Raw genomic sequence first — 20,244 nt, 5'->3', positions numbered from 1 at the left:
GTGACTCCCCTTTAATCTGCCAGTCGTCCAGGTAAGGGTACACTGGGCTTGCTTCCCTGCGCTGCCACCACCGCCACCACCACCTATGTGAATACCCTTGGAGCAGATGCTATTCTGAAGGGCCGCACTTTAAAGTGATAGTGCTGGTTCGCTGTCTTGAAACGCAAGAATCTAATGTGCGCTGGGAACATTGAAATATGAAAATAAGCATCTTTCATATCCAATGTTGCCTTGTAGTCCCCCAGCTTTAGCAGAGGGATTAGTTCTTGTAGCGTTGTCATGCAGAATTTTTGTGGCTTGACATAGGTGTTTGCAGGGTGTAGGTCTAATACTGGGTGCATTTTTAGATCTTTTTTGGCAAAAGGAAGTGGGTTGAATAAATACCCTTGTTTACCTGGTTCACCGGGACGATTTCTATGGCGTCCTTGAGAAGTAAACACTTGAAAAATGTCACCTCTAAATGATTGCGCAGCCCTAAGCGAATGGTAAATATCCTATTCAAATTGAATGTGTAACTGGACGACAAATACAGTGAAACAAAGTGTCAAAACCAATAGTTTATTCAGTCAAAAAAACGCTGTTGAAACAGATTTTATGAGTTGATGCAAAAACAAGACTGCCGCACGTGTTTCGACCCAAAACAACGGGTCCTTCTCAAGGCAAGACTGTGGTGTTGGTATGATTCATATACATACCAATGCAGCAAAATATTATATAATCATGCCATAAGGATAAGAACATTTGAAATATAAATAAAATTAACCAGCAGAGGAAGATACTAAATACTGCAGACTATATTACTATGGCCAATGAACATCTGAGCACTACTGGATGTTATCTATTGTTACCTGGCAACCCTACCAAAGAGACGGTATCTGAATTGAAAGTTTTGTTATATGACTGGCACTCACGTGGGACACTGACATGAGGAAAAGGCTTTCCTTTACAGACCTAATCCGGTCATTCCTACAATGTATTTTCTGCCCAAAATTCACAAGGCATACACAACATTACCCCAGGTACGACCTATTATGAGTGGCTTAGGATGGGCCAATGAGGGACTTTCCCGGTACATCGATTCTGCAATCAAGGATATTGTACCAGCATTACCAGCCTACCTGCGAGATTCCACTCAAACATTGGAGATTTTACATCAGTTAAAATGGTGCCCAAATTATCTTCTAGCCACGTTTGATGTTAAAGCATTGTACACATCGATACAACATCGATTAGCTCTTCAAACCATTGATTAGACTTTTCGCAACCACTCAGCATCACACAGTCAACATGTTTACATGATCAGAGATATCTTGCATTTCATGTTAGCACATAACCAGTTTTTGTTTAACAATCAATATTATTTACAGACAAAAGAAGCAGCCATGGGCGCAAAATATGCCCCTTCTTTGGCTAACTTATCATGTTTTTTTTTTTTTTTTAGGACAAACACATATACACAGACCACCCGTATAAACAGAATCTCATAGTATGGAGACGCTACATTGATGACGTCCTGGTCTTTTGGAATGGGACGTCTTCGCCCTTTGCTGATTTTTCTGAATATCTTAATCGTAATAATTTTGGCATACCATTTTCTGGACATGTGAGCTCTCAGTCTATGGAATTGCTTGATCTCCAGATTAACATTGTGAATGGTGAACTACAAACTCAAACCTTTCGGAAACCCACCAGAGTTAATGCTATGTTGCATGCCTCCAGCTGCCATAAAAAATCCGTCATCTCTAACATCCCATTTGGAGAATTCTATCGTGCGAGACGTAATTGCAGTACTGACATGGCTTTTCAACATGAATGTCGCATGATTAAGCGGAGGTTCCATGAACGTGGATACAGTAGTCAATGCATTAAGCAAGGGTTCAGCCGTATCAACATATTCACTCAGGATCAGACGTTGGTTACGAATACAGAACCCACCAGACCAAGTCTGGAGTATGTACAGTCCATAACGAAATATTCAGAATACCATTGCATGCTCTATCGCCTGTTAAGCAAACATTGGCATTTGTTGAGACTTGACCCAGACCTTAAGCCTTATGTCTCGGCTACACCCAAACTCATCTTTACTCGTAACAAAACATTGCGCAACAAACTCTGCCCTTCGTTCTTACAACCAAAGCCTACTCATGCACAGCCTTTAACTTGGCCTCCACCCAAACCTGTTGTTTTTTTCAAATGTGGTCTATGCAATTTTTGCCAATATGCTCTTATCCAAAATACATTCAGTTGCCACCATGGTTTGTTAATTCACATTTCCGATTTTATCAATTGGAAAATCGAAATTTTATGCGTATGCCGCAAAGTATATGTTGGTTCTATTATAAGAGAACTGCGAGTCCGCAATCGAGAACATTTTGCACACCTGAAGAGCCAAGATCCGAAGCTGCCACTTGCCCTGCATTGGCAACAGAATCATCAAATGGATTCAGTAAAAGATCTTAAGTTCATCAGGCTCATTCAAGCGCATTCCCACCCAAGAGGCGGGGACCGTTAATTACTTTTACGTCAGCTTGAGGCACCATCGCCAAACTTCGTTGTACCAGTCTTGGTCTCAACACGGACACAGAACTAAATGTATTTTTGTAATGCTTTATACAAATGCTGGTGCATATTTCCTATACTTGCAGCAACTGCATTTTCATTATTCCTTGTTTGTTTTCATGCATTTACATCTAGTCAAATTTAAACAACCAAGACCGTCAGGAATCTTTGCCAGTATCAAATTGCTCATCCGTCCCTCGCCGTCATTAAACATTCCAGAGATTTTGGATTTTTCAATTTTTTCAATGTTAAAATTGTTTTTTTTTAAATATTTATTTTTATTTCGCATGCACACTGTCATTACAGCTCAATATGCATTAGACTTTTATTTAATATTTAATAGTTGTGTTAACACATGTAGACATTGTCCAGGGCACAAACAAGATGCAAGCGCTTGCCTTACTTAATACAAGGACTACCATTACCATAATTCCTTGCGCTAAATTTAACCACATGACTGAGTCACGTGACACATTTTTGGGTTCTTTTCTCTAAACACCTGGAAGGAATTGTCATGATATCTGCTTCCAAAAGGTCAGGGTTTTCCCAACTCCCTTGGAAGCAGATCCATAACCCAGGTTCCGAGTGCCAACCAGTCCCAATTGGGACCTTTTGGACCCAGTCCTGGCGCCAGTGGCACCAGGCTCATAAATATGCCCAGTCCCAGCGCTGGAAGCGCCGGGCTCATAATGCTTGGGTGGACTTACCTGCAGCAGACCATGCTGCTTACTTGCCTGCCAGTTGAGCCTCTAATCCTCTTCTGTTTGGAACTACTTTTCCTGTTGGGTGGGGCAGGAGCCACTCCCTAGATTCAGAACACTGGAACTCTTCTGGAAAGCAGGAACTCTTTTCTTACCTAGGCGTGGCTGTGGAAGGAGACACCTAAGCACTACAGGAGGCTATTTAAACCACACCCGATGGATGAATCTTGCTTTGCGTTATTCTGCATCCTCTGCAGCATAACGCTCATCGTGTCTTCTGCATCTGATCCTGGGCCTAAGGAAAAAGGCTTACCATCCTGAATCCAGTCTTCAGCAACACCTATAAAGACAAGAAAGAACAGAATAGCATTACGGTCTTCAGTGACAGCTCTTCACTTACCTGGTCCATCGGCTGTCACCAACGCCTCGCGCTGCATTCCGGCATCTGAAAGACAAAGGCTTACCTACTCTTCGTGCGCTCCGGAGGTCTTCACACTGCATTCCGGCATCTGAAAGACAAAAGCTTACCAACTCTTTGCACGCTCCGGTGGCCTTCGGCGCTGCATCCCGCATCTGAAAGACAAAACAAGGTGCGTTTAAAGACATTGGGGAACTTTAATACTCACGTGCCATTACTCCTTTCCACATCTAACCCAGTGGGTATTCCGGCATCCTGCAGCCGCTCCGAACTTGTACCTGCAAAATAAAAAGACAGTTAGAGCCCATCGTGAAGCAGGCAACAAGCGCTTACTTACGTGCTTCCAGGCGCTACTATTCATCACACGGGCTCCATCTTCAACTCACTTCAGCCCGTCATCCGCCATCGCCGGAACCCTGCAAAACAAGAGACATCATTACTAAAGACTTTAAAGACATTAGGATTACTCGAAACTTACCGTTCGTGCAGTAAACGACGGACAGCAGTCCTCTGAAGTCAAGAGGCCTGCTCCCCTTATCCAGTGAAGAAACTGGTTACAGCACCCTGTCCCGAGGCAGTTGGAGAGCACGGCGTTCACTTACCTAAGGTGAGAGCGTTAACCTTTGGGGTTCTACAGGAGAAGAGAAAGGGAAGAGAGAGACATTCAATAACCCAGTTCCTTAATCCCATATTTTCTATCTGCAGACATCTTACCCTTCGAGTCAGACATACAGTGCACAGAGGTCCAGCCCAAAGAGCCAGCCGTGTGTTACACATCACCTTTGAAGATACGGTATACGCCCAGTCAAGACCGGCGCCTCTACGGGAATCAGGTGAGCGTTACAGGAATGAACTGCACAACACTGATTTTGTGAAGCGTTTGGACTCTGGCCACAGTGGGGAACCAGCCCCTGAATTTACAGGTATGGGCTTGACAGTACTTTCAGAGTATCTCACTATTAGACCGATTCTTACAAATATTTATGTTATTCAACCTACCTGCGGAATTGGGTTTTGATGCATTGTCTTTTTTTGGCAGTTGCAAAGTTTGAACAAACTCCCATGTTCTGGGAATGTACCACAATGTATCAGTAACAGAGACTGCTTCAGGTCTCACTGTCCATTATTTTACGCATTTGGATATTTTTGACAACCCATTTAAGTCATATGTCGATCTCTTGTCAAGACAACTCATGTCCTGGGTTTCTTTGTTTATGTATTTTTCAGTTATTTGCCGTTTATATTCTTGAGGAGAATCAACTACTTTAGAATTGGCCCATATATCTGCCCCTAAGGAGGGCTTGGGTTTTCCAATTCAGTTTGAATAACATACGGTAAAAAATTTATTCATTTTAACATTTATATCAAACACGGGTGACAATGTAATAATACATTTTACCACCATGAGGCGCATGAGGGATGAGCATTTTGATCCTTGGCACAGTAGCCTGTTACCTTTGCACTATGTGTGTACACGGGATTAATACATTGTTAAAATGTATCAGTTGTTTATTCATTTAGGATTCAGGCTTATGGTGTTTTCTCTCTTTTTTACATATTTTGTTTTCATTATATGGACATTCACATATGAACACTTCAACCATGATTTTTGGCTCGACAACATATGGTAACAAATCAAATGTTTTTTATTTGCTCCTTATTTACTTGGAATATGTTTCACATTGAAATGGTTGCTTTGCTCTTTGACATGATGTAATGTCCACATGGGCTTTTTTCTTTCTTGGTTGCATTTCTCTTCTTTAACTCTGGCCCCCTCTTCTTCCTCTGCTGGTTAATTTTGTTTATATTTCAAATGTTCTTATCCTTATGGCATGATTATATAATATTTTGCTGTATTGGAATGTATATGAATCATACCAACACCACAGTCTTGCCTTGAAAAGGACCCATTGTTTTGGGTCGAAACACATGTCGGCAGTCTTGTTTTTGCATCAACTCATAAAATCTTTTTCAACAGCGTTTTTTTGACTGAAGAATCTATTGCTTTGGACTCTTTGTTTCACTGTATTTGTTGTCCAGTTACACATTAAATTTGAATAGGATATTTACCATTCGCTTAGGGCTGCACAATCATTTAGAGTTGACATTTTTCAAGTGCTTGTATCTATTAGCAGTTTTTGAGGTGACTGCTGGTCCCTCTTTCGTGCAGCAACCCAATCTTATTTGGTTTGAAAGGGTCGCATTGACTTTAGTTTGTCTTTTCAAATTTAGTTCTAACCCAGTGCCTCACCACACCGGCACACCTCAATTTTGTTTTTCAGTCCTTGAGAAGTAGTGTTGAGATCTCCTTGAGAAGGATGTGTTGTTCTTCCTTCGAGTGTCTCTTGAAGCGGGGGATGGTTCTGGGGTCGCTGAAGAAGCTCCACGCAATAACCGCCCGCCAGGGTTGATAGCACCTACTTTTCGAGGTGATCCCTCCCATGCGTGGGTGAAGTGTGTAATACGCCATCCCACTGGATAGGCATGGGAGGGCACCTGAAGCGGGTGGACATTGTTTGGGAGGTGTGGCTCCACCTCTAGTAGTGGAGGACCTCCCCCGGCCACGAGATAGACGTTGGCCCTTCTGGAAACCCAGTGAGGCTTGACCTGGTTGTTAGCCCAGGATGAGCCCTGACTGTCTGTAACATGATACTCTGAATTTTGTCCACGAAATCTCAGAAAATTGCTACCGCCTCTTTGGCCTGATGGCTTATTCGTTAGCTGGCCCAGAGATTTAAAGTGTCGTACTCTTCCTTAGCGGATTTTTGGGCACCCTCTACGGCTTTCCCAAATAGTACGTTGGGTTACACCGGCATATTAAGGAGTATTGCCTGAGTTTCCTGCTTGAAACTAGACTGGCGCAACCATGCGTGGTGCTTAATTATGGAACCCTCAGTGATAATCCTGCCTGCATTGTCTGCGGCATCTAAATTGTTTTTTTAGAATGCAGCAGGATGTCACTTTGCCATCTGCTGCTACTAGGGCCAGTTGCGACTTGAGGGGTTCAGGAGCTGAAGCTAGTAGTGTTGATATCTCATCCCACTTATGGCAGTTGTAGCTTGCCAGTAGCATAGTGTTATTCGCAATCGTTGTCTGAAAGGCTGCTGAAGTGGGCACTTTCCTTCCCATAGTGTACAGCCTTTTGCTCCTTTTCTGTCGGCGCCTCCGAAATGGCTAAAGGTATTCCCGCCCTCTTTCTTGTTGTGGTTACCACTAGAGAGTCCGGTTTCAGCTTTCCCCTGATGTACAGAGGATCTGTGGGAGCAGGGCGGAAGAGCTTTTCGATACACAAATTGACTGCCCACGTCTGGTTTGGGGTTTCCAGAGAAGGTTTTATTCTCCTCTGGATAGATTGCAAGATAAGAATAAATTGCGTGAGGGCTTTCCTGTCTCTCAGTATATCCTCCACAAAGTCCTTATCTAGCTGAGTCTCTTGGGTCTGTATCTGAAAGTGCTCAGCTGCCTTAATGAGCATATCGTTCTGCACTGGCTGGCTGTCCATTGGTGAATCTGCCACCGGGGCGTCTAGGTTGACGGGAGAGGGTAGGTTATACACATCTTCCTCATGGTTAGGCAGAATCCTGTGCAGTGCCCTTAGGGACCACTACACACAATTAAGACTACAAGTGGTAATACAAGTTCACCTTTGGTACAAGCCTGTACAACACTGTTAAAGTGGTAGCAGTAGTGGAGCAGCCAGACTTATCACAAGAGCAAATGAGCAGTAGTAGAGATTACACAAAGGACTACAATTACTGTGACTCAAGCAAACACTGACTCAAGGTTTTTGGTTAAAAAGAGTACATTTATTTTAAACCATCTGTTCATAAAACACTTAACTTCTATTAAATTAAAACTACACTTCAAACACACTACACACAACCAATTCACTTTGTGCAGAACAACTCAAGGTAAGTACCTTAGGATTTGACAGACCGGTGTTATGAAACATAAGGTGTTACCGGGAATACATATGCAATCAATTTTTGACAGTAATGACAGTTCGGTCTTACTAAAGATACGCGTATCCGCGGGAAGAAATGTTACCGAGTTAAAACACACTTAGCACCTGAGTTAACAAAAGAGATTTGGGGCAAAAATCATAGGCAATACTTTTGTCAAGGCAGACAGAATCAGAGAACACTTTGTGACAAGACGATAAAAGTCAATAGGCCTGCGCCAGTGTCAAGTGGAACCGGGTTCCTGTTGTCGAGGATCACACAGCCAGACAGTTCACGATTCAAGGTTGCCAGGAGTACTTGGATATTGTCAATAGAGGAAGCAAACGTTATAAGAGGGGAAGGAAGACAAGGGCAAGCCTTGGATGAGGAGAAAAGGGTTCACCCTAGTTCCTCGAAGCTGGACACAACTTATTCTTTGAAGAAGCTGGTGCCACGGCAGTTGTTCCTGGTATTTTCCTGCAGACTCACGGAACCTGGAGCTTCAGTCGTGGAGACAAGGACGACGACATCTGGAGTGATCTGCACTACCCAGGGATGAGGCCAGCAGCAGCAACGTGAATAAAAGGTGCGCTCCTTTAAAACAGGAGAGGCTCTACAAATGGCTACCCAGACCACGACAGCAGTGTGCAGCGATTTCGACCACGAAGAGGATCCTCTGGCTGAGGAAGATGAGCTGGTTGATCCCACCAGGCACAGGGGAAGAAGAATCCGGACTGGATCTTCTCTTGTCGTTGAAGGGTAGATTGATTGATATTTTATTTCTATCGCGCTCGTACACAAGTGTTTCAGAGCGCGACAAGGCAAGGGAGGGGAGGGGAACAGGGGAGAACAAAACAGCAATCTTACTAGGCCCAGTGACATTGAGAACGCGCAAGTGCATGGGAGTGGGAGTGGGGGGAGGGGAAAAGTGCATGGAAGGGGGAGAGGTGGAAAGTGCGAAGCAGAGGAGTAACAGATAAATAACAATAATTAAATAATAAAGGCAACAAACAGTGGTAATGCAGCCAGCAATTTGCAAGTGCTAGGTTTAAGGCAGCAGACAGGGTAGGTCTGATAACTGCAAGAAGAAAAAAGGGGGGGCTGTATGGGTACAGATACAGACCCCAGTGCAAGGGGTGGCCAGGAGGCAGTGCGGGAGGGTGGCAGGATGAGCAGGTACCTGGGCCCAAAAGACAGAGGGTGGCCAGGTGCACATGCCAAGAGAGAACAGATCAGCAGGGGAGAGGGGGAGCGAAGGCAGAAGAAAAGAGGAAGGTCTTGAGGTGCTTCCGGAACCGGAGATGGTTCTCCTCAAGTTTTAGAGTGGCAGGGAGGCTGTTCCAGAGGGAGGCCCCAGCCGAAGACAGCGACCTACCCCCAGCTCTTTTCTTAGAAAAACAACTGACCCTGAGGGAGTTTGACGTAGAGGAGCGAAGAGCTCAAGAGGGCAGGTATTTGCGGAGGGATAGCTGAAGGTATTTTGGACCCAGGACCCAGAAAGCCTTGTGGACAATACAGAGGGTTTTGAATTTAATCCTTGCATCCACTGGGAGCCAGTGTAGAGATTTCAGTGCTGGAGAGATACGATCCCAGGGCTTGAGGCCAAGGACAAGTCTTGCAGTCCTGTTCTGGATTAGTTGCAGAGGGCGGAGAGTAGAGGCAGGTAGATTTAGAAAGAGGCTGTTCCAATAGTCCAAGCTAGAGAGAACCAGAGCTTGAGATACCATGATCTTCTGGGGGAAGGAGAGGAAAGGCAGAGTACCTCTGAAGAGGTGCAGTCGGAAATTTGACTTTTTATAGACCTCAGAGATGTGGGCGGACAAGAAAAGGGTGGAGTCAAAGATGACCCCGAGGTTCTTAGTCTCACAGGTGGGGGTAGAAGGAGGGCCAAGGGAGGCCGGCCAGAGAGTCAGGGGAAAGGATGGTGAAGGTGTGCCGATGAGGAGGATCTCCGTCTTGCTGCCATTCAGACAAAGATCATTGGCGGCACACCAATCTTGAATGGCAGTTAGGCAATCAGAGATGAGGGAGAGGAGGTGGCAAAGGGCAGCTTGAAAATGAGTTGAGAGTCGTCAGCGTAGCACTGGAAATTTGAGCAGAAAATGGCAATGCAGTGGGCGAGAGTTGCCAGGTATTGGTTGAAAAGCCAGGGCGAGAGGTTAGACCCCTGGGGAACCACAGGTAGAGGAAGATAGATGAAAGGAAGGACTCCGGACTGGATCTTCTCTTGTTGTTGAAGGGTAGATAGCTCAGGACTGCAGCAGGGCTCCACCGGGACTTGGTAGTTGCAGCAGCCGTCTTCTTCTCCGCTTCTCTTCGGTTCCTTGCAGTTCCAGTGGCGACTCTGACTTCCAGCCCAAGAGTCCTGCCTTTTATGCGAAATCCCCCATTCACACAGCCTGGCTGTCAATCACACAGCAGGGGGGTTGTCCGGCCCGGACAACCACTTCAGCCAATCATGACAAAGTGCGACATGGGTTTCCTAGGATACCCTGTGCAGGGGGGTAACTACATCCCGCCCCCCCTCCCTCACATATAGCCCACCTAGACACCCATGCACCAAGAGAAGGGCTTCTTGGAAGAAGCCCGCCAAGAGACGGTGAACAAAGAAGGCAAACCTGGTTTGCCGCGCCAAGTAAAACACAAGAAGGACTTTAACAAAAAGAAATGGCAAACCGGACCGGAGCCAAAAGAAAGAGTATTTGGTCAAGCGGGTTTATGTTCGAGGCTAATATGATAGCCTGAACAGTACCACGTTTATATAATATAATCGCGGTAGAAAAGTTAGGGTAGATACAACTGTCACCAGCCAAGTCTGAATGTTAAAAGAGCAAAACAAAGCTCAGAGAGGCACAGACAAAAAAGGGATAGGAGTTATCCCTTTCCAGTACTCCATGTAAGATGGGGTGTACTGGGTCTAATTTAAAAGTGACTATATAAAGTGAATGGCAACTTTACATGTTTCTCAGGGACAGTAGTCCGCCCCAGAAAAAATGGAGTCAGTGGGAAGTCTAAAAGACAACCCTGTGTCACTGCACTGAAGGTGCTGTGTAACACACACCAATAGTGGGTCTCATGGAGTGGTGTGCTCAGAGCCCAAGATCACACAAACAGTAGAAATACACATGGCAAAACACATGTAAGAGTGGGAAAAAGGCTCACATTCTTACCAGGTGGAAAAAATAAACTCCAGAAATCCAACAAAGCTGTTGGGGGGCTCACTAGGTGAGGGAAATTAGCCATAGAATGAGAATTCTTCCTAACACTCATCGTTATCGTAGTACTGTTCACCTCCTCCTTGCATCATGTCATTGACTTCAGTGTCTGCATTAGGGTCATACAGATCCATGTGGATTAGGTTCTGCTGGGGTGAGATGGGCAGGGTATCAGGACGTGACCTTTTAGGAGGGGCCTGAGAGGAAGAGGCAGAAGTAGTGGGAGGGGCGGCCTATAAGCTTTCGACTGCTTCTGGGTTTTTCTCAAAGAAGTCTGCCATAAATTACATTCTCCTCATGACTATCAATGTCCTCGCTGATATTGACCTTGGGTTTGGGGAGATGCTTGACCCTGAGGTGAGGCTGAGGCCTGAAGTGTGGTTTAGCCTGAGGTGTAGGCTATCCCTTGTTCTTCAGGGCTGCTACCAATGAGCCTCCTCCCCTCCCCTGGGAACCAGAATATTTTTCCCTGTGTGGTGTAGAAAATGTTTCCCTATACAGTTGATTGGTCTTAGAAGAATGTTTCTTGGTCTCTCTACACTTAAGGAGGCTAACAGGTACATGGTGTGTCACCAGGTGGGCTGATCCTGAGTTTTTTGAGCCCTTAGCCGTTTGACAAGGAGTGTCGAATTTCGGTGGTGGAATGAACCGAAGTCCCATCTTCCGACGTTCGGCAGTGGGTTTAGACACAGCATCTGTACTGTCTTGACTTTCGGGGCCTGTCGTGTGGCGATAAGGACCTCGAGTGCCCAGAGGACAGGGATTCTGTGGACCTCCCACTTGACCCTGTGTGTGTGGGCGTTTGGTCGATGGTCGCGTCGATTCTTGGCCCTTGGCTGTGTGTTTAGTGCTGGAAGCAATGCGAGTGCTGTCTCCACCGGGTGTCGTCCCCATAACAGAGCCGACGGCCTGTCTAGTGGGGTCGGGGGCTTGCACTTGGGAATCTAATGTTTCCCTGTCGACCTTCCGAAGAGGCAGCAATGCTAGCATCGCTGTAGGTTCCCTGCACGTCCATGGTGGCGCCGGCCTGCATGGCATGATGGGCCCAGAGCTTAGTCTTTCGGTCCTTGAGCGGTTTAGGCTTGAAGAGCTTGCAGGTTCGACAATGGTGTTCGTCGTGATCCTGTGGTAGGCAAAGATTGCTCACCAGGTGCTTGTCTACCCTGGGGAATTTTTTTATTACAACTAGGGCAGAATTTGAAAGGGGGTCTATCCATAGTTCAACTAAATAGCAGCCAGGAGAGAAAAGTGAGTGTAAAGGGTAAATACCATCTCCAATGTCCACCCCACACTGCCTACACTTTGAGCGGAAGCCCGGTGCGGCATTCCAAGGCTGAAAGGGTCAGTCGATGAAACTTCTTTATTCAACAGCCTTCCTCTTCACCGCCGAAGATATTGATGAGAATCGGTGCTAGAAAGATAAAAAAGGATAGGAAGAGCAAACTAATTTAAATAATCAATGGTGTTATGCCGAAATCATAAGTCTGCGATTTAGCATCCGTCTACGATGGCGGAAAAAAACTTTCTGAGGGACCTCGACGTGTGAAGGACCATGGGAACAGTAGACGTCACAACAAGGATACGATTACTGGCACGCCCTGTAGATGTCCCTTTTCGAATTCAACTGTAATACTCTGCAGCTTCCGCTAGATTTCAACCTATACATAGCATGTGATCTAAGCAGATTCCACAAGCAGCAGGAAAAAAAATTATATATAGCAGCCTTTCAATGTTTAGAATTCCCATTGTTAGTAAAAATAAAAACCTGCCTAGACATGTCAGTGAACAAAAACAAGGGGCCCAGATATCTGATGTTATCAATGACATTTGTGATGTCATCTTTGATGTCCTGGGTGTTTCTCTTAGCAGTGCAAGGTGGTGGTGCAAGTTATGGTTACTTAGCTTACAAGAAATGGTGAATCTCTGTTTTTTCGGTTTTATTTGTAACCATAACTTCCCTTTAACCACGTTTTTTCATTGAATTTCATGGGTTTTTATTAGTTTAACTTAACCATAACGTCCCTTTAACAAAGTATTTTTAGTGAATATAAATACATTTGACTAGGTTCCTATTCTAGTCTGCCTCAGCAACTAATCTGCTAATGAATAGTACAATGCCAAATATTTTAAATCATGCAGTGCCTCATTAGTAGTTAATCAGTCTTTAACCTGACAAGTCATGTTTCAGAACTTACTTACTCAGACACACTAGAAAAGTAGCAAATCAAGTATTATATAGAATGAGTCATTCCGTTTAGGGCTCAGAGCTATTCTGATTTCAGAAGAGTCAACATTCACCCTCTGAAATAAAAGTGCATATTCATGCTGGGATGGGTAACCGCTGCAAATCCAAAACAGCCCATGCTACATTGAAATCATCACCTGCATTACCCAATAACCAACCTATCTGTTATACCTTCTTGAAAATGTATTACAAGATGTACACGATGAACACAAGTATGACATGATTTTAGACAACACTGGCAAAGGCAACATTAAAAGCATATTTAAGTGGGCGTGTTGAGTAAGCAGAATACAATAGTTCCTGTGTCTGACAATTACATTTAACTTCTTGATCAGTGTTATTTTCTGCATTCGCAATGCTAGGTCATGCAGGGGAGAGAGGGGGCAAGGGTTAAGAGCATGACATTGCTTAAGCATGCATTGGAATGCAGGCTTACCGTATGTGTGGATGAGTGTGAACACTGCCTTCAAGCGGTCTTCCTGTATGCAACTCAGCAGATACATCACGAGTCTTCCATTCACATTCTAGCTGGTATAACTGAAAGAAAAAGTTCTAGGTCTATAAATCCTTAAATGCATTACTAAACACTAAAACAATGACAAGCAATGTGTTCTGATGGCAAACGTTGCATTTGAAGATGTAACATCACAGTAACAGTGCTTCTTGTGGGCAGTGTTCATAAAAATGCTTCTTCAGAAGTTAAACAGGAAATATTAATGGAACCTTTAACGACAATGGCTTATAATCAGAAGTATCTTCTCGAACACTCATGCTGTCATTTGTGCCAGTGCAGGCAAATCATCGACTAGTGAGATGCTAAGGCATTCCTCAATCTTGAAATATCTTTGCCGGCCTAACCTTTAAAACGAAGGCTCATTTTCTTTTAAAATCACTCTGCATAAGCCCATGTCGTTTTGACATCTGCTATGTACTTGCCAATGTTGGGCGTTCTCAAAGGCAGGCACACGGTCTTATTATCTGCAGGCCATCTCATTGAGCTTAACAATTGATCAGGGCGCCCCGAAAGGATGACAGAATATAGTAACTAAGATTCTTGTAATAAGTATCACTCTTATCAAGTTTACAAAGTGTTTTAGTAATCGAAGAATTAATAGTCGCAGTCAAATACCAATGTGGTAATACCAACGTGGTTAGGGAGAATTCTCAGAAATGTGCCAATTCCCTCCACCTTAGAGTCCCCCAGCAACTTTGCTGGATTTTGAGGAATTGATTTTTTTTTTTAACTTGGAGAGAGTGAGACCCTTTTTCCCCACTCTCTCATGTATTCTTTATGTGATTTTTGTACACTGTTTCTTTTGGTTGTGGAGTCTGACAAACTCCATAGCCCTCATCTTTTACATTGTGTCACCCAGCACCTTCAGTGCAGTGGCACAGGGAAATCAATCAGATTTCCCAAAGGTTTAAATACCTTTTCTGGGATATACTACTGTTGCCCAGAGCAGTAATGTGAAATTGACTTTACTTATCATTGTAACTTTCTAGACCCAGCACACACTATCTTGCAATAGGGTGCTAGAGGGGTTACCCAGTATCTCCTTTGTCTAGCTTCTCATGTAAAAAATGTTATGTTACCCTTTTCTCACTGAATGGCTGGTGGTAGTGGTTTCGTTTTAGCTACTGTTATGTGCATTTACCACGGGCTGCGTTCGCAGTTGCAGCAAAGCACCCAAGGGTGCCATTTTTGTCAAAATGGCCCTGGTCGTCTTTTTTCACCATTTCTTTGTGGAAAGATCCTTCTTGAGATTTACTCTGCGCGCCAAACCAGGTTTGGCCCCATTGTTCGCTTTGGCTTTGGTGGAATTCACAAGCGAAGCCCGCCTCTGGCTCCAGGGTGTCTGGGGTAGGCAGGCAGTGAGGGAGGTGCCCCAAACTCCCCGTGCTTAGTCTCCTAGGAGACCCAAATGCACTCTGTGGTGATTGGCCAGATGACTGTCCAGCAAGGACAGCCACCCTTCTGGGTGACTGACAGCTAGGCTGGAATGAATGTGAGAGCTCTAAATAAAATGCAAGGCTTTTGGCTTGGAAGGCAGAGTCAACCACTGGCCGAAGGAACCAAAGAAGAACTTGAAGAGGACGCCTGCTGCAACTCCTGGACTGTTGGTTTGCCCGGTGAAGCCCTGCTGCTGTGCAGAAACTCCAAATTCGTATCGACAGAGAAGCCCCTGCAAGGGCGACTTCTCCCTTTGAGTTGGTGGGACCAATCTACTCCAAAGTAAGCCACCTGGACATCCATCTCAGAGCTTATTGAATTTCCACAGAGTTGCTGCAGGAAACCGTATAGCCAGGGAGAGGTATTGTGTGCTTTGCTTTTAAGCTGGCCTAGAGCGCCAAGAAGATCCTCCGGACTCCCAGGAAGCATGACTGTTAGGCAGAATCCTGTGCAGTACCCTTAAGGACCACTACACAAGATTAAGACTACAGGTGGTAGTACAATTTCATCTTTGGTACAAGCCTGTACTACACAGAGTGGTAGCAGTAGTGGAGCAGCCAGACTTATCTCAAGAGTAAATGAGCAGCAGTAGAGATTACACAAAGGACCACAATTACTGTGACTCAAGCAAACACAAAGGTGTCTGGTTAAAAAGTAAAAGTACATTTATTTTTAGAACATCTGTTCACAAAACACTTCACTTCTATTAAATTAAAACCACACTTCAAATACACTACACACAACCAATTCCCCTTGTGTAGAACAATTCAGGGTAAGTACCTTTGGATTTGACAGACCTGTGTTATGAAACAAAGACGTTACCGTGGGTTATTACGCTATCACTTTTTGACAGTAATGACAGATCGGTCTTACGAAAGAAAGGCGTACCCGCGAGAAGAAATGTTACCGTAGTCAAACACACTTAACACATGAGTTAACACAAGAGAGTTGGGGCTAAAAAATCATAGGCAATACTTTTGTCAAGGCAGATAGAATCAAAAGACACTTTCTAAAGTGTAGATAAAAGTCAATAGGCCTGCACCAGTGTCAAATGGAACAGGGGTCCTGTTGTCGAGGATCACAAGGTTAAACAGTTCACGATTCGAGATTGCCAGGAGTACTTAGATATTGTCAAAAGGGAAGCAAAAGTTATAAGAGGGAAGGAAGACAAGGGCAAGACTTGGGTGAGGAGAAAGGGTTCACCCCAATTCCTCGAAGCTGCACACAGTACCTTATTTGTATGAAGAAAAGCTGGTGCTACGGCAGTTGTACCTGGTAGTTCCTGCAGACTCCCGGTTCCTGGAGCTTCACAGTCATGGGGACAAGAAATAGGACGTCTGGAGAGATCTGCACTACCCAGGGATGAAGCCAGCAGCAGCGAAGCAACGGTGAATAAAAGGTGCACTCCTTTAAAACAGGAGAGGCTCTTCAGATGGCTATCTGGACCACTACAGCTGTGTGCAGCGATATCGACCAAGAAGAGGATCCTCTGGCTGTGGAAGGTAAGCTGGTTGATCCCACCAGGCTCAAGGGAAGAAGACTCCGGACTGCATCTTCTCTTTTCATTGAAGGGAAGATAGCTCAGGACTGCAGCAGGGCTTCACCAGGACTCGGGAGTTGCAGCAGCAGTCTTCTTCTCCGCTTCTCTTCAGTTCTTTGCAGTTCCAGTGGTGACTCTGCCTTCTAGCCCAAGAGTCCTGCCCTTTATGCCAATATCCCCCCTTCACACAGCCTGGCTGTCAATCACTCAGCAGAGGGGTTGTCCACCCCGGACAACCACCTCAGCCAAGAAAGACAAAGGGCAACTTGGGTCTCCAAGGAGACCCTGTGCAGGGGGTGACTACAACCCTCCCTCACATTCAGCCCACCTAGACACCCAAAAGGAGACAATCCTGGTTTGACGCGCAAAGAAAGACCCAAGAAGGATGTTAACAAAAAGAAATGGCGATAAAACCCAACCAGAGCCGAAATAAAGAGTATTTGGGCAATCGGGTTTAAAGTTTGAGGCTACTAAAATAGCCTAAAACGTTACCACGTTATGTAATATAATCACGGTAGGAAAATTAGGGTAGGTACCACTGCCACCAGCCAAGTCTTAATGTTAAGGGAGCGAAACAATGCTCCAAGCGGCACAGATAAAAAGGGCTAAGAATGAACCCTTTCCAATACTCCATATAAGATGGGGTGTACTGGATCCGTGGTTAAATTGACTATGTAAAGTTAATGGCAACTTTACCCTTTTCTGGGGGACAGTAGTCCGCCCCAGAAAATGGAGTCAGTGGAAGTCTAAGAGACAACTCTGTGTCACTGCACTGAAGGTGCTGTGTAACACACAAAGAGTGAGGCTACTGAAGTGGTGTACTCCAGAGTCCACAATCACAAAAACAGTTGAAATACACATGGCAAAACACAGGTAAGAGTGGGGGAAAAGCTCACACTCTTACCAGGTGGAAAAAATAAACTCCAGAAATCCAGCAAAGCTGCTGAGAGACTCACTAGGTAAGGGAAATTAGCCATAGAATGAGAATTCTCCCTAACAAAGGTTTACTGCGGTTTCCCTTTGACGCAATCTGAAGGCTGCCGTGCCTTCAAGGAACTGATCCAAGAGAGGACCTGGCTAGGAGACCTCTTCCCGAGCTACGAGGGACCATCGTACACCAGCTAAGCTTCAGCAAGACCGCTGAGGAATCTGAAAAGAAGCACCTGGACATTGAAGTCCATTGTCGTCGTCTAGGGTTCGGAGGACCCCCGTAACAACTGGAAGCCCGTTGAAGCCGTGTTGGCCAGAAGCGGGGACAGCTTGATGCTGTGCTGCAGACGACCAGAGCCACAACGCTCCACCTTTGTCTAAGACACCTTTAAACCAAGCACTCCCTTACTCATCACCGTCTACTGCTTTGTCCCGCCTGAGAAAGTCGAGCTCGCTCACAAATTGAGGAGAATCTGCAAGTGGGTTTCCCGCCACCCAAAGTCCTCAAAGATTCCGAAAAAGATCCGAAAGCCAGCCGTGGTCGGGTTCTGATCGCCGACGCCAAACGCTGATGACCCTACGGCCTTGCTGGGCCTACGCTCTTCATTGACTCTTTGCGGCAACAAACTATCGTCGTCGAGGTGCACCACATGCCCATCTTTGCAGGATGTACACCGATCAACGAGCACCGCCAGAACCGAAGCTGCTTCCTAAACACCACTGTTCACCCTTTTCTCGAGGGATCTTGACGATCTTTGGCTCCTGCCTTAAAGGGACGTCGAACTCGGCTAAACTAGGTACATTGGGGTAGTAGAACATTTATAGAAGGAAATAAGACTTTGCTAAACAATATATGGACTGGGCTTGTTTAATATCTTATTTACAGGTTTCCCAGGTGCGGGGATCCTCACACAGAACTGTGCCTAGTGATAGGGGACCTGTATTCTGCCAATTGTTTAACCAACTTGTCTTTCTCCTATGTCTATTGTTGATATATTTTTCTATTGATTTGTGTGCCATTTGAAACTGTCAGCAGTTGGTGCATTTTTAATAGAATCAAGAGTAATTGTGTTACTACATAGAGATTGAACATATTTATCATAGTATTGCCTGAGCACAAAGTGTGTTATTGTGTGTGTATATAACTTGAACCTTATTTATTTAACAAACTGTTTTATCACTAACAGTGTGTGGACACTCCTTTGTGGGGGCTTGGGGTTTACACTATACTTAAGAACCAGCCTGCATGACCTCATGAGAGCTAAGTCTTGATTGCTTGTCCATTGCTACTCTATAGAGAATCTTTGCTGGGGTGCTCTGTGCTTCTACTCTGCCACATAGAGGGCAGGAGTACAGAACTCCCCCACCCCCTCCTTCCCCTCCAGTCTTAAGAAGGGCGTCCAATGGCGTCCGTGTGTGATAGTGTGGATGTGAAGCACATATTACATAGTAAGAAGCATGAAGGTCACGGATTGCATGTAGTCTTAAGCCATGTCCATACTCAAAAAATTGAGTTTTTGAAAAAAATGGACGTTCCTGGAAAATGACCACATGAAAAGCAAATGCATACAGTCCCTTGGTTATCATGGCTGAGATGCATTTGAATGTCTTTTGGTTGTAAGAGGAACCTATGTGATGAGTGGTACAATGATCTGAACTGATGGTACCTGTGGAGCCTGCCCAGGAGAGTAGGGGCACGGGTAGGCACAGTCAGGTTCCTAGGAAATGATTCCACTCCACCATGAGATTAAGAACATTTTTCACCTTATCTAGATGGGTTTTTTTGTTAGACGCCCTTGCGAGTTTTGATAACATGGTCCGGCTTCCAGTATGTTTTTCTCTTGTACAGCCCTTTGTTTACATATTTTGGTAACAGAGTGGCAAAGAGGTCAGAATCTCCTACTGGGATCTGTGCGACCAAGTCGTAACCGTCACAGCCCACTGTCCCACAAACTATTCCAACATAGCCGCCACCGTTTGGACGTCTGGTCGCCATAGCAACAGATGCTGGAGGAGTCATACACACAGCTCTGTCTCTGCCACCTCTTCAATCGGACATGATCGGGCTCCGAGCGTATATTCACACCGGCTGCCTGATCGATACCAAGCAAAACGAGGCGAGACTTCTCTGTTGCATCCGCCGCATGATCGAATGCAAATAACCACCTTTCACCGGAGATACCGCAAACACATGCAGTAACCACCTTAGTATTTGACCGCAACGCCAAATAGTCACAGCTTTTCACTGTTCCGCACATGATCCCGTGTGCACGCACTAGCACTTTCTTTACTTGACGCCTGCAATGTTCATCGGCAGTAAGTGCATCGTTCCGCATATTTATACTGTTTAACCGTACATTTTTGCTGCCAACCGTGTTTTGCGTTATGGGATCCACACGGCGTAGACACCCATACGACAGAATAATTCCCCCGCCTGATATTGACGGCACGAGAGGCTCTTTAGCTCCCATTCGTACCAATGAGCACACCACGGCTAGCATTAACTGAGCGGACGTTTGTGTCCTTATTTATTGACTCACACCCTATTGTCCATTACATCCGTGTGCATACCTTGAGCACTAGCTATTTTATGGTCAGTTCGCTCACATTAGCATCATTTCCATGGGCTAATCCAGCACCCACTAAAGAAACTTCCTTTTGGTTTCAGTATACCGGTCATGTTGCAAAGAGTCATCTCTCTAACCTGACCTGCTCCGCCTACAATTAATGTTAGTGGAGGCCCA

The 20,244-nt window shown here is 45.2% G+C and overlaps 1 protein-coding gene across 3 annotated transcripts in view; it reads right to left on the bottom strand.

Annotated features, from left to right (window-relative positions):
- Positions 1 to 20,244, bottom strand: part of MDN1 (midasin AAA ATPase 1) — a 2,688,524-nt gene that overhangs the window by 909,558 nt on the left and 1,758,722 nt on the right. For all 3 annotated transcript variants that reach the window (XM_069606482.1, XM_069606484.1, XM_069606483.1), the window contains exon 62: positions 13,516 to 13,616. In XM_069606482.1, coding sequence (XP_069462583.1) covers positions 13,516 to 13,616 — 101 coding nt within the window. The remainder of the gene's footprint in view (positions 1 to 13,515; positions 13,617 to 20,244) is intronic.

The sequence above is a fragment of the Ambystoma mexicanum genome, chromosome 4p (assembly GCF_040938575.1).
Source record: "Ambystoma mexicanum isolate Mex_15411 chromosome 4p, UKY_AmexF1_1, whole genome shotgun sequence".
Classification (NCBI taxonomy): Eukaryota; Metazoa; Chordata; class Amphibia; order Caudata; family Ambystomatidae; genus Ambystoma; species Ambystoma mexicanum.
The sequence above is the reverse complement of the archived record's forward strand: the minus strand, read 5'-3'. Positions and strand labels throughout refer to the sequence as shown.